The sequence below is a fragment of the Anser brachyrhynchus genome (genome assembly GCF_964034855.1).
Source record: "Anser brachyrhynchus genome assembly, chromosome: 1".
NCBI lineage: Eukaryota > Metazoa > Chordata > Aves > Anseriformes > Anatidae > Anser > Anser brachyrhynchus.
The window spans coordinates 771,132-783,355 of record NC_137694.1 but is presented as its reverse complement, the minus strand read 5'-3'; the positions used below and the strand labels follow the sequence as shown (position 1 = coordinate 783,355).

The 12,224-nt window shown below is 63.0% G+C and overlaps 1 protein-coding gene across 12 annotated transcripts in view; it reads right to left on the bottom strand.

Moving 5' to 3' along the window:
* SBF1 (SET binding factor 1) overlaps positions 1-12,224 on the bottom strand; it is a 73,463-nt gene that overhangs the window by 10,583 nt on the left and 50,656 nt on the right. For 6 of the 12 annotated variants that reach the window (XM_080577549.1, XM_080577550.1, XM_080577539.1 and 3 more), the window contains exons 9-25: positions 11,352-11,465; positions 10,564-10,641; positions 9,957-10,070; positions 7,835-7,963; positions 7,497-7,595; positions 6,672-6,876; positions 6,176-6,288; positions 5,535-5,684; positions 5,327-5,395; positions 4,480-4,638; positions 4,033-4,292; positions 3,604-3,776; positions 3,326-3,399; positions 3,018-3,213; positions 2,572-2,699; positions 1,607-1,782; positions 938-1,015 (exon numbers count right to left, since the gene is read on the bottom strand). In XM_080577549.1, the coding sequence (XP_080433675.1) occupies positions 938-1,015; positions 1,607-1,782; positions 2,572-2,699; positions 3,018-3,213; positions 3,326-3,399; positions 3,604-3,776; positions 4,033-4,292; positions 4,480-4,638; positions 5,327-5,395; positions 5,535-5,684; positions 6,176-6,288; positions 6,672-6,876; positions 7,497-7,595; positions 7,835-7,963; positions 9,957-10,070; positions 10,564-10,641; positions 11,352-11,465 (2,315 nt within the window). The remainder of the gene's footprint in view (positions 1-937; positions 1,016-1,606; positions 1,783-2,571; positions 2,700-3,017; positions 3,214-3,325; positions 3,400-3,603; positions 3,777-4,032; positions 4,293-4,479; positions 4,639-5,326; positions 5,396-5,534; positions 5,685-6,175; positions 6,289-6,671; positions 6,877-7,496; positions 7,596-7,834; positions 7,964-9,956; positions 10,071-10,563; positions 10,642-11,351; positions 11,466-12,224) is intronic. The other 6 variants (XM_080577540.1, XM_080577541.1, XM_080577542.1 and 3 more) reach the window with 1 other exon arrangement.

Here is a 12,224-nt window from a genome sequence, read left to right as displayed (position 1 = left end):
GCAGCGGGGCTCAGCCCCCCACCCGCCCGTGGGGGAACTTCTCTGCCTGCCGAGGGCGGAATGGGAAGGCGCAGAAGGGAAATCTTCAAAAACCTGCAGACGGTTAGGCTGCGTGGTGAAAACAGGCTCCTTAGGACACAGCTCCAGCAAGCCTATGCCTGAAGGCACGAATGGTCTGCACGTGTGCAGGACCTCACACACATCATCATCATCACCATCATCATCTCAGGGAGCCCATGGGCTCAAGGAGGAACAAGTAAAGAAGGTGCAGGAATCAGCCAGGGAACAGGCCACGTCCAGCCCAGAACAACAGCCAAGCTGGTGCGCAGATCTCTAGTAATTCACCTTGTCAGGACTGGGGCCAAAGTGAGACCAGCAGGTGGCTCGTTTTGCTTTGCAAAGCAGACCAAGAGGCAATCTAACCGCTCCCTACAGTTACTAAGAGAAGAAAAGCCTTAGGACTGGGAAATAACGCTGTCCTGGGAACCTGCGGTCAGGTACAGAGGCTGGAAGTAGGAGTGCTTCCTAACCAGAGGGACAAGACCTGCAGGTAGTGTGGGGCACAGCCAGCAGCAGACTTGTGGGGTGGTGATGGAGCAGACCTCGCAAGATCTGGGGCTGTGCCCAGGCAGAGCTGGGCCCAGCAGCTCTGGTGGTCCCTAGAGGTTAGTAGGAAGACGCAGAGCTCCCTCAGCACGTCCTGGGGATCCGCCGCAGTGCCACGGAGCACAGGGACGGCCGCCCACCGCCTGAGGCTGTGGTGAGAGCGCACCCCAAACCTTCAGACCGGCAGCCTGGAAAACGGTAATCCCCAAGTGCCAAGCCCCTGGCCCAGGCAGCATGCAGAGAGGGTGAGAAGAAGCCCTGGGAGCAGTGAAGGCTGCAGCCTGAGCCGATGCCACCTCGCAAGCTCCCGCACAGGGTGAAGGCATCTTACGTGGTTGAATGGCCAAGGTGCCCGAGGGACATGACCCCCACTGTCAGGCCCTGGAACATACCGGTCACCTGCTGGGAGCTGAGTCACAAACACACGGGAGAGCAGCTTAGACTCCAGGGCACACCAAGCACGAACACAGCAGCAGCCAGACCCCGCAGCTACAGCAGCAGTTAACGCAGCCACCGAGCGCAGGAGCAGGGTCTGGCCTCGGGCTGGCACCAAGCACAGAGCTTTTCCACTGCCCCGCCGTGCTCCCCGTCCTCCGCAAAGGCAGAGACCACGCTCTCGTGCCCAGTGGAGCTTCTCCCATGAGATGTTTCCTTGGGGCTTGCACTGCTTCAGCTCGGGCAGCCGTGCAGGGAACAGCACTGAAGCCGTCAGCGCGCTTCCCAGGCTTGGCTGGTCTCTGCTTGGAAAAGGACCCCAAAAAAAGGACCGTTCCCCTCCTTGCAAAAACCCAAAGAGAGCAGGGATCCTGTGCCAGGGGAGGTCTGAGCAAGGCATGCCCAGGGACCCCGAGCTCCAGCTCCGGAGCCTGTGCCTGGTCTCCCCCTGCCTGGCGGCTCTCTGCCGGTGGGCTGGAGGAGGGAGAGAAGAGCCCCAGCACCGCCTGCAAGGGCCAGGAGCATCCCACGACCGCTCCTCCTGCTCCGGGGACGCTGCAGGTACCTGAGCGAGGGGTTCTTCTCCTTGGCCTTGGGCTGCATGGCTTGCTTGGGCGACTGGCCCACCGTGAAGGCGAAGGTGCCATGGACGTGCTGGGGGTAGCGCAGCTTGTGCAGGTGCTTCCTGAAGACCTCGGCACTCTCCATAGCCACCTCATCATCGAAGGCAATCTTCAGCAACTGCGAGGACGAGCAGAAGGCAGGCTCAGGGGGGTCACCGCGTGCTTGGCACCGCTGGGGCAAGGGAGAGCAGCAGAGCTCCACCGGCCCTTCCCCCAGCTCAGGTCCTGCTCAGCAGTGACCACCATGGGCACGGGCCAGGTGGGGGGCTGCCCCGTCTGCCCCCTGTGCCAGTTACTTGGTGCCATACACGGCCCTCCTGGGGCTGCTCTGCGCGTGTGCGCTGCCCCCAGGATGTCCCCAGAGCGCGGGGACAGGCGGGAAGGGGCAGGCAGCACGCTTTACGTGGTGCTCTCCTCCCCAGGTTGCTCTGTCTCCACGAGTCTCAGAGACGTGCAATGCTCAGTAGTGACTCCCCTTCTGACACCTCTCCCTGCTGGATTCCTCCCCTTCTAGGACCCGCTACAAGGTTTGCAGGATCACCTCTGAGAGCACTGCATGAGCACGGCACGTGCCTTCCCAGGGCTCCAACAGCCACCAAAGCAGTTGGAGAGGAGCCTCCAGCTACAAAAGGACCTCGACTGGCCCCGTATCGGGACCACAGCCCAATCCCTCCTCTGCAAGGGGGCCTCAGGCTCTGCCCCCAGGTGCAGTCACCCCCTTCAGAGGCCGTCTTGGGCCCCTGCAGGCAAAACTACCCCCAAACCAGGTGAGCACGGGCAGCGAGTGCCTCGTCCCAGGGGATGAAGCCAGCACCGGCCAGGTCCCTGCTGGGTCCCACCGTCAAGGCACTCCTTGGCTGCGACGATGCAGCTCCAAGGAGCAGCCCGCAGCCCCCCGTGGCCTCACCTGGAATGTGCAGGAGCGTAGCTGCAGGCCCTCCGTGAGGAGCTGATCCTGCTGGCTGTGGATATTGATCTTCTTCTCTTTGGTCAGCGAGGCGATGGGGAAGGAACGGATCACCACCTGCTCCCCCACTGGGCACAATACGGAACACGTTAGCCACCGCCCAGCCAGCTCTCACCAGTCCCCCGGGATCAGAAGGCCAGCAGCAGGTCAGAGGTTCTACGGCCAGGCCACGGAGCTTTGGAGATGGGCACGAGCAATGTAACATCTCCAGAGGGCGCAAAGCAAGAGCAGGCACCCCTCCTGTGCAGCACTGGGCGTACCCACCGAACTCGTGGCCCCCCCGGCAGCGAGCAAGCTGCAGCCGCTGCTCAGGATCGCCCCTGGCCGCCTTCCCCCAGCACCACCAACCCACCCAGCCGGAGGACGTGGTGCACGGGCAGCCTTACCCAGCGGGTCCGTGGGAGTGCCTTTGAAGATGATGCGGTACGTGGTGAGGAAGATGGCTCCCTCGGCAGGCAGGAGGGGCGGGCCACCGATGCTGCCCCCCGCAGCCTCTTCCCGCTCGTCGGGCATGAGGTACACGCGGAAGCCCTCCATCACGCACTCCTCGCCCACCAACAGGTTGGGGCGCAGCAGCTTTGGCTACGGGGATGTAAAATAGGAAGTTCAGGGCCATGCAGACATGGAAGGGGACTCGATAGCCCCCCACAGCACCAGAACCTTCCCCCCACGCTGCAGCAGGCCAGGTCAATACCTTCTGGATGGCAGGAAGCCTCTTGCTCTCCCTGTGCACGGCATCCAGGGTCTCTATGTGCATCTGCACAATATCTGTGGACAAGTTAGAGACCATGAGCAACGCGTTACCTTACACGCTCCCCAGGCAACCTGTCCCGTAGCACTGAGTGCTCCTCTTTTGCCCTTCTCGCTGCTTCTTTCAGAATCCCCTCGCGAGCAGACCCCAGCTGCTCAGGAAGGGTCTGCAGTGGGATCACAAAGCCGCCCACCCCCCCGCAGAGCTGCAGGGCGCATTACCAGGGATCATGACGTGCAGCCCCTTGAGGTGCTCGTTGGTGACCCCGCTCTCCGTGCAGACTTTGTCCACAAAGCGGTTGATGAATCGCACCACGTAGTTGGCCACATCGGAGCTCTCGGCGTCCTCGAATCCACTCTCTGTGTCATAGCTCTCAGCCACGCTGCCAGCGATGCTGCCGTACAGAAGCAGAGAAGACTTAGCTCGGAGTACCTCCCTCTGCTGCCATAACCATAGCAGGAGGCCCCTGCCCACGCCAGGCAGAGTTCGAAGGAGTCTTCGTCCCTCTCTTCGTATGAACCCAGGGGTTCCACTCCTGACGTGAAACGGCCCTGGGCAGTGCAACCTGCACCAATCCTGCCTCGCGGCTGAATGATCCGGATGCCCAGGTATCGCACCAAGGTGTGCTCTCGGTACCGTGCCCAACGTACCTGTTGGTGACGAGGCTGTTGCTGACACTCTCCACGTCCCCCAGCCCGGAGCTGCGCAGCAGGCGGTTCTTGCTGGTGTCAAGAGGCAGCAGCAGGTAGCTCATGCGGTTGGCGTAGTGGATGGCCTGGCTGAAAACGGTGCTCTCCTCCTTCTGGATCAGCTCCTGCTGTTTCTCTCGGCTCATGGTGGGCCAGAGTCTCAGCTGCTCTGATGCTATCTCGAGGGCAGACTTGGCTTCCTGTGGCTCCTCCGTGCTCTCCTGAAGGAGGCGTAAGGACGTGTCAGAGGTCTGCACGGACAGGAGACCTGCCAGCCTTCACCCCGCTGCTCCCAGAGCAGTCTCCAACAGCAGGCTGCAGTCCCTCGTCCGTCCCTGTCAGCCTGTGGACCTAGGAGGGCTGCTCCCGTGCAGCTGCTCCGCGGGAACCCCGACACCGCCGCCTCACCTCCTCCGTGTGGTTCTCCTCGTTGCTGTCCAGGTACAGGGCTCGGATGTGGTTCTGCACATCGCAGTAGAACATCGCCTCCCAGAACTGGATGTTGGTCCACACCACGTGCTCCTGCACACAGCTGTAGGCAAACTGTGTGATGCCCGGGCCCAGTTTCTGAGGAAGCAGAAGACAGAAGCTGCATGCAGACACGGCCTTTGTGCCAACCTCTCCTCCCCAGCTGATCTTTTCTCTCGCCTGTGCCCTTGGGAGGCAGGAGGGACGCTTGTACCACAGCTCCTCCAAGCATTCCTTGCAAACTCTTCTCAGATTTGCTCAGCGCTGACCCAGGGCCCAACAGGGCCCCAAGCCAGAGATAGGTTTTGGAAGGCCGAATCTACCAAGTGTTGGGACAGGCTGCCCAGGGAAGTGGTGGTCTCCAACCCTGGAGGTATTTAAGAGATTTGTGGACGTGGCACTGAGGGACACGGTATAGCGATGGCAGTCAGTATGTCACATTGCTGGTTGGACTTGATGATCTTGAAGGTTTTTTCTAGCCTAGCTGATTCTATGACCTCAGCCCAGCCTGACTGACAATGGGAACATCCCCAGTTTCCGAGCACCCTTCCCAACACATTCCAGCCACTTTGGAAACCCTGGGCCCGGAGACTGGTGCAGACGGCAGGGCTGGCGTGGCTGGGAGCTCCTGGACAGGACCCCATGCTCTGGGAACTGAGGGGACAATCTGCCTTTGGCCTGGCTGCGGCACTGGCTCTCGGCCCTTCACACTACCAGCCTCTGCGGCCTCCAAGGAGCTCAGAGCCTGCGAGGCTACAGCAGGCATCAGGGCACTGCAGGTACTCACTCGGCAGAAAGCAGTGACCAGTGGCAAGAGAGCAGCTGCGATCCCATGCTCGTCCATGGCCGTGCAGTCCTGGGGAAGGGAACAGAGCTTACAGGAGGGTTTGCTGCGAGATCACCTCGATCTACCCCCAGCCCTGCACAACGCTGCCTCCCCCAGCAGGACACGCTCTCCTTCCTGAAGGGATGTGCTCCCCCAGCCCCTCTCCTACCTGCAAGCAGCAGTTCATCATGCGGACTACGAAGTCAAACTGCTGGTGGTCCAGCACGGCCCGGTTCTGCTGCACGTGCAGGTTCAGCTCCTGGGTCAGGCAGTGCCGGGCTGCTCGGCCCTTCATGGCTCGCAGCACGGCAGGGAACAGCTGTGGGAGGAAGAGCAGAAAGACGGGGCCCAGCTGAGCTCTGGGAGACGGTGAGGTCAAGGGCAGCCGACAAGGAGAGGTGCAGGAGGGGCTTCACGTTCTGGCTGTGCTGGCTGACACCACGTTGTCTACAGGCAGCTGATCCAACGTGGATGCAAACCAGAGCATCCCCATCTGGCCAGCTGGAGCACAGCTCGGGGGGGCTCCTTGCTCAGCAAGGCTGGGGGATAGGACCCCAGCCCGGCCACCTCCGTGGGACAGACCCTGAGGGGCACTGGGAGACACTGGTGCAATGGAAGGATCAGCCAAAAGCCCAGGGACAGAGCAGGGAGGAACAGGGCTGCGAGAACCAGTGCCCGCAGGGCAACAGAGCTGCTCAGGAGAGATCTGGACAGAGGCAAGGAACGGCCTCCCCAGCCCGTCGCGGAGGAGAGGCAGAGTGACCTCAGTGCCCTCCCCTCAACCAGCAGCTTCTCGCGAGTGCCCCTCACCTTTTTGGCTTCTAACATCTTGTTCTCGAAGACATAGGAGATGCAGTTCCTGACCACCTCCAGGCGCCGGGCGCTGTTGGCCAGGGCGTTGCCGTTACGCTCCATGATGGCAGCTGGGGAGAGAGCCGGCTGTTAGCTCGGGCAGGGCAGGGCCGTCACCCCAGGGTGGGGGGCGAGGGGTGCCCCCACGGCTCTGCGTGGGCAGGGCCCTGGGCTGCAGCAGCCCTGCTGGAAGGATCCTGCAGGGTCCCAGCTGTTGCCTCGTGCTGGCTGCCGGAGCCCAGGGAGCTCCAAGCTGCCAGCAGCTAACGGGGACAGCGCTGCCGCTCAGCCAGGAGGCAGCTCCGGAGGCAGGACTGCCCACATTTTGCTCGCATGGGACCCTCGGACACGCCGCGGTGTGGAAGTGAGGCAGCAACCCAAGAGCCGGCACTGCCACGGGGGAGCTCCTCCCAGGCAGGGCTCCTCACTGCAGGGACGCACTGCGCACACGTACCGATGGGGGGGCCCGACGGCACCATGCACTTCTTCTCCGCCTTCACAGCAGGAGGGGCTGTCTGCAGCTTGGCCGTGGCCTGGTCAATGATCCACTGCACTGTGCCCTCATCCAGACGGGGAAAAGGCTTCTGGTGGAGGCGCAGGTGGCAGCCTTCCGTGGGCTTCTGCACCTTGTGCATGGTCACTGCGGGGTACGGGTTCTCCTGGCACAGCAAAGAGTTTCTTTTCAGGCACGTGGAAGTCGTGTCCTCTCCCAGAGCAGGAGGCTCAGGAAGGCATTCTTCTGCAAACCCTGCTCCTCTCCTCCTCTCCCAGAAGGCGATCTACAGTCCCCCAGGCCTGCAGCCCTGAGACCTTAGTTACAGTGCCATCGTGCTCTGCTCTCAGGAGCTGCAAGGACAGCACTCCGGCCCTGAACTCAGCAGCGAGCAAAAAGCCAGTCAGGAGCTCAGGGCTGAGGTGCCCAAGGGGCTCACAGGGCGCTGCTCTGCTCTCGGAAGACCTCAGCAGGTCTGACCTGCGCCATACAACACGTGCATCAGCTGGCCAGCTGCTCCAGGGCAAAGGAAGTGCCTGATGGCCAGGCCACCCCAAAAGAAGGGCTCCTCCTCCCAGGCCGGACGCCTTTGGGTCCGTCAGGAGTTGCCCTGCCACACCTAGCAGTGCAGGGCAGGATGGAACAAGCACCGCCAGCACTGCCTCCAGCACCAGCTCACAGTAACGCAAGTGGAAGGAGGACGGACTGACCGGGGCTATGACCCAGGTTCTCCCAGCCCCGTGTCCCCGTCAGACCATCAGTTCCCCTCCGGTGCTCAGGACTCACATTTTTGTAAAGCTTCTCTGCCAGCTCCTTGATGTGCCGCAGTATTTTCTGCTTGTTCCCCTCTTCTGCACGCATGCGCTTCACTTCATAAGCAACAAGCTGGAAGGAGGAGAGGCGGGTGAGAGGAGCAGCCGCCCGCTGGGCAGGATCCGACCACCCTCCCCATGCCCCAGCTCCGTCCCCAGCAGCTGCCAGGCCGGGCTCAGCACCGCAGCCAAGCATCGAGGTGGATCCCCAGCCCGTGCCGTGGGAGGGAGCGCGTCCCACCCGTTCCCACCCGCTCCCAGTGACGGCAGCGCGGCACGGGGCAGCCGGCAGGGGCCGGGGGAGCTGCTCACCTCATCGAACAGGTCGATGGCACGGTACGGGGCGCCCCTCTCGGTCACGAAGCCAGCGAACGCCATGCCCTCCAGCACCTTGGTGAGGAAGTCGTCCTCCGTCAGCCCCCGCTGCCCGAGGAAGGCTGCCTGCAACAGGGAAGCGCGGAGCCGTCAGCAGCACAGCAGCACGGCGGCCGTCCCGGCGTGGGCGGCACGGCGAGGGCCCCGTCCCCGTGGGTTAGCAGAGATGCCTGCACCCAGCCCACAGAGCTGAGGGCACGTCCTGGGTCTGCAGCAGGACAGACGTGGGGCAAGCAGGGCACGCTGCCCGAGCACCAGCCCGCCTGCCCCCGGAGGCAGGTGGGGCTCAGCAGCCACAGGCGCGCAGAAGCCCAAAATACCCCAAGTTGGGAGGGAGCCACCAGGATCGCTGAGGCAACTCCCGGCTCCACAAAGGAAACCTAAGAGCTAAACCATGCAGCTAATATTGTCCAAATGCTTCCCGAACTCCTGCAGCTCGGTGCCAGTGCCCGACCACGTCCCTGGGGAGCCCGTCCCAGTGCCCAACCACCTCTGGGTGCCGACCCTTCCCCTGCCAGCCCTGCCCCAGCTCGACGCCACCCTCCCAACCCACCAGCAGTCACAGAGAGGAGACCAGCTCTCCCCCCTCCGCTCCCACAGCGGGCTCCTTCCAGCATCTGCAGCGAGGACCTCACCCTGAATGCTTGCTCACCCTGCCTCTTGCCCCGGCTGTGCCTCTGAAGGCATCGCACCACTGCCCACAAAGGCAGCCCGAGGCGCCAGGGCTACCCAAAGCCCCCGGGACCTTCCCCTGGGCGGATGAGCAGGGAGCTGGCCCCCAGCTGCCGCGGGGCTCCCTGCTCCCCCAGCACCCTCACCCGCCCGGTGCGATGCTGGGAGCAGGGCTGCAGGGTGCTACAAGCAATCAGTGTGGCTATTTGGGCAAGAATGGGATGTTTCTGAGATGCCGCTGTGGCCAGAGCAGCCAAATGAGCGGAATTCAGGCTATTTTGTGCTGCACGCAGCTGCTGCACGTGATGGTTTTATGAAGCGGAGGTTTGTTATGCTTCGTAAGCTCTATAGCTGTTTACCAAGGTAAAGGTAAAAAGTAAAGTTTTTCTTGGTTTTACTGCGTGCTTATAATTTTACGGAACACGTGAATCTTGTCAGCAATAAACATTTACTGAGCATAAAAAAAAAATCATTCAAAACCTTTAAGAACTCAGTGCTGATTTTAAACATCAGAGGCCAGCACGATTCCTCCAGCACCGGGCAGTGCTGGCGATGCACACGCCCGGGACGTGCACAGCACAGGCGTGCCCCCCGCACACTTCTGCGGGACCGAGGTTCTGCCCCCACGCTGTGCTCCAGCCCGCCGGTCCCCACGGGCCTGGCGTGGGCAGCGGCGAGGGGTGAGCTGCTTGCAGCTGACGTGGCCACGCTGAGCTGCAGCGCCCGAGCCCCTCTGCTCTCTCCCTGTCTGTTGTCTTCTCCTGTGATCTCCCCACAGACCCCCAAACACCTCAGATATTTTCCTCTTCTCCCTGCCCCACGCTTGCCAACTGCCCCAAGGCACCCAGATCGGCCGGCCCTGCCTGCCTCGTCTCCCCAGGCTCTGCTTCCTTTGCCTAGACTTCAAGAAAACCCACAGCTCCAGTCTGCGACGTGAGGGATGCCTTCTGTAAGCCTCTGCACGACACCAGGCACACGAACGTCAGCTGTGGTGCATCTGACCACGTGTGGGCACGAACAGGGAAATGGTATCTGACCCACGGGACCTCGGGATGCTCAAGGACAAACAAGGGATGCAGGGGGAGCTGGCGATGGTGCAGGGCAGTCACCTGCTGGCAATGCAGGTCTTTATTTCTAGATACGGCTGCATTTGTGCAAACCTTCCCACAGATTAACTCTCCCCAACCTTAATTCAACCCATTTGGTAAAGAGTTTATCCACAGACCTACAACGCAGCCTGAAAAGATAACCCTGCTGTGCAGGCACAAGGCCTTGGGGCAGGAGGAGCAGGGACCCTGCAGCCGCACGTCCCCTGCCCGCCCCTGCTGCCCGAGCCCCGAGGCTTCCTGCCCTCCCACCACCCCACGTGCCTCTGTCCCGGCCGTACCTTGTGGAAGCGGATGACCGGCTCGGGATGGATGCGGATGATGTGCAGACACCAGCGATAGCCCTGCAGCAGCTGTGCAAACAAGCGAAGGAAGACAGCCCGGATCTCCTTGTCCTGCGAACAGGGACGGGCGGCGCGGTCAGAGGGGCGAGGAGCAGCCAGCAAGCAGGGCAGAAGTTTCCACCCAAGATCCGAGCCACGTGTCAGGCTCGGCCTCTGCTGAGCGGGGCAGGAAACCCAAAGGTTCAAGGGAAAAGGGAGAGGCAGACGGATCCCCCGCGTTCTGCCCTTTCAGCGTCCCTGACACCGCGCACGGAGGAAGGAGCTCTCAGCCCCGGGGCCCAAGGTGCCGCTCCTGGCAGGGCAGCACACCGGCACCGCGCGCTGAGCCCGCTCTGGCAGTGCTGCTGGCTCCAGGTCGGAGCACGTCCTGGGGCTGGGGGCAGTGTGCTGAGGCAGCGGTGCTGAGTGCAGGGCAGCCTGCTCTGTGCCAGCCTGCTCCGTGCCCGCAGAGCGCGGTGCCCACAGGGGCGGCAGCCTCGCGGCAGGGGCTCTCCGCTCCCGAAGCAGCGAGGCCCTGCGCCTCCCCTCTTCCCACTCCACTCACCTGCATTTTGAGGGAAGAGGCAGAAACGGTGGAAGGGGGGAACGCGAGATCAGCCACCTCCAGCTCTGGGTCCAAGACCTGCACAGACAGGGCACAAAGCATGCTTGAGCCCGCGGGGATCTGTCCTCCCAGCTGGGCGCCGTGCAGCAGCGCTCCCCGGGAGCCCGGCAGGACCCACGGACGAGGGGTGAGGGGCTCGCAACCCGCAGGGCTGGGCTGCGGTCGCCAGCCATCAGAACCCCCCCGCTGTGCCACGGGCTCCCCGTGGCTGGACGCAGCTGCCCAGGGACAGCTCGGCGGCTGCCTCTCCAGCTCCGTGTCCTTGTTAGAACTGGGGAAACGCGTGCCACGGAGGGGCTGGCGCTTGGCACGGCCAGGCTGTGGCCAGGGCTCACGCATGTAGCGGAGCTCAGCCCGCTCTCCCCCCGGCAACAGGCAGCGGGGGCCAAGGCGCCCAGCCTTTGTTTGCCTGCGCTGTCCTGGGCACGCACTCGCACGGCCGGCAGGCTCTGGGAACGCGCTAGCAGCCAGAAAAGCAGCTTCAGGGCTGCAGCTGCTTCCTGCCCGAGGGCTGGGAGCCAGCCACCTGATTCCCAGAAACCTTTGGCAGAGGGGCCCCCTGCAGCAGTGCCACGCAGCAGAGGCCGTCGGGATCCGGAGAGGTCCTGTGCGGCACGGCCAGGGGGACCCTGAGGTCGGAGCCCTGCCCTCAGCTCCGCTCTGCCCGTTCCCCCCCGCGCTCCCCAGGCGCCCGCACCCTGGAGGTGGGGAGAAGCCGCAGCACTTACCATGGAGAGGGCTTCCCGGGTCTGCTGCAGCAGCGGCTCAGGGAGCAGGGAGATGTGCACGCACTCAGGGACGTTCACCGTCCCGCCGTCCAGGTCTGCGATAACAACATCCAGCTGCAAGGGGGGACGGGCGTGAGACGAGGCCAGGCTGGGGCACTGCCACCGCCTCCTGCTGCCGACGGGGAGCTAACGGGGGAAGGAGCCCAGCCGAGGGGGGGACCTTGGGGAACCCCAGCTTGTCTCCTCTCCGTCTTCTGCAAGCTCAGAGCGCTCTGGCCTTCAGCAGCAATTTCCCCTCACCCACTGTCACTGCACCCAGACACGAGCAATACCACAGCTGCAACAGGATCCCACCACTGCCTGCAGTGGGGGCACCCGGCTGCACGGAGCCCACGGCAATGGCACCCACAAAACCGGGGGCAAGCCAGATCTGAGGGAGCAGCAGGGGAGGCAAGCTGGCAGAAGAGGGACAAAGAGGGACGCAGCCCCGCTCGGGAGGCTGGGTCACCGATCGCGGCTTTGCGGCATCAGACTCCTCAGCTGGGTGAGACGTCTCATGGAGAGCAGACACCGATGCCAGCCCCAGCGCGTACGCCACCCCGCTTAACCCAAACGGCACTTCTCAGCTTGTTCAGAAGGCTGCACAAAAGCTTGTTTCAGTTTGGATCAGGCTCATTATGCTTTGATTTAATTCAGCTTCTGCACTGAAGTCTGTCGGGCTGAAGTGCCAACACAGCCTCTTGGACCAGTGCTGCCAGCTGAGTTTCAAACTCAAACCCTCGGTTAACCCAGGCGCTGCTGGCCGACTGGAGACCTGACGCCCTGCCCGGGCAGCCCCAGGCAGCCCCAGGCAGCCCCCCTGGCTCGTGGCCG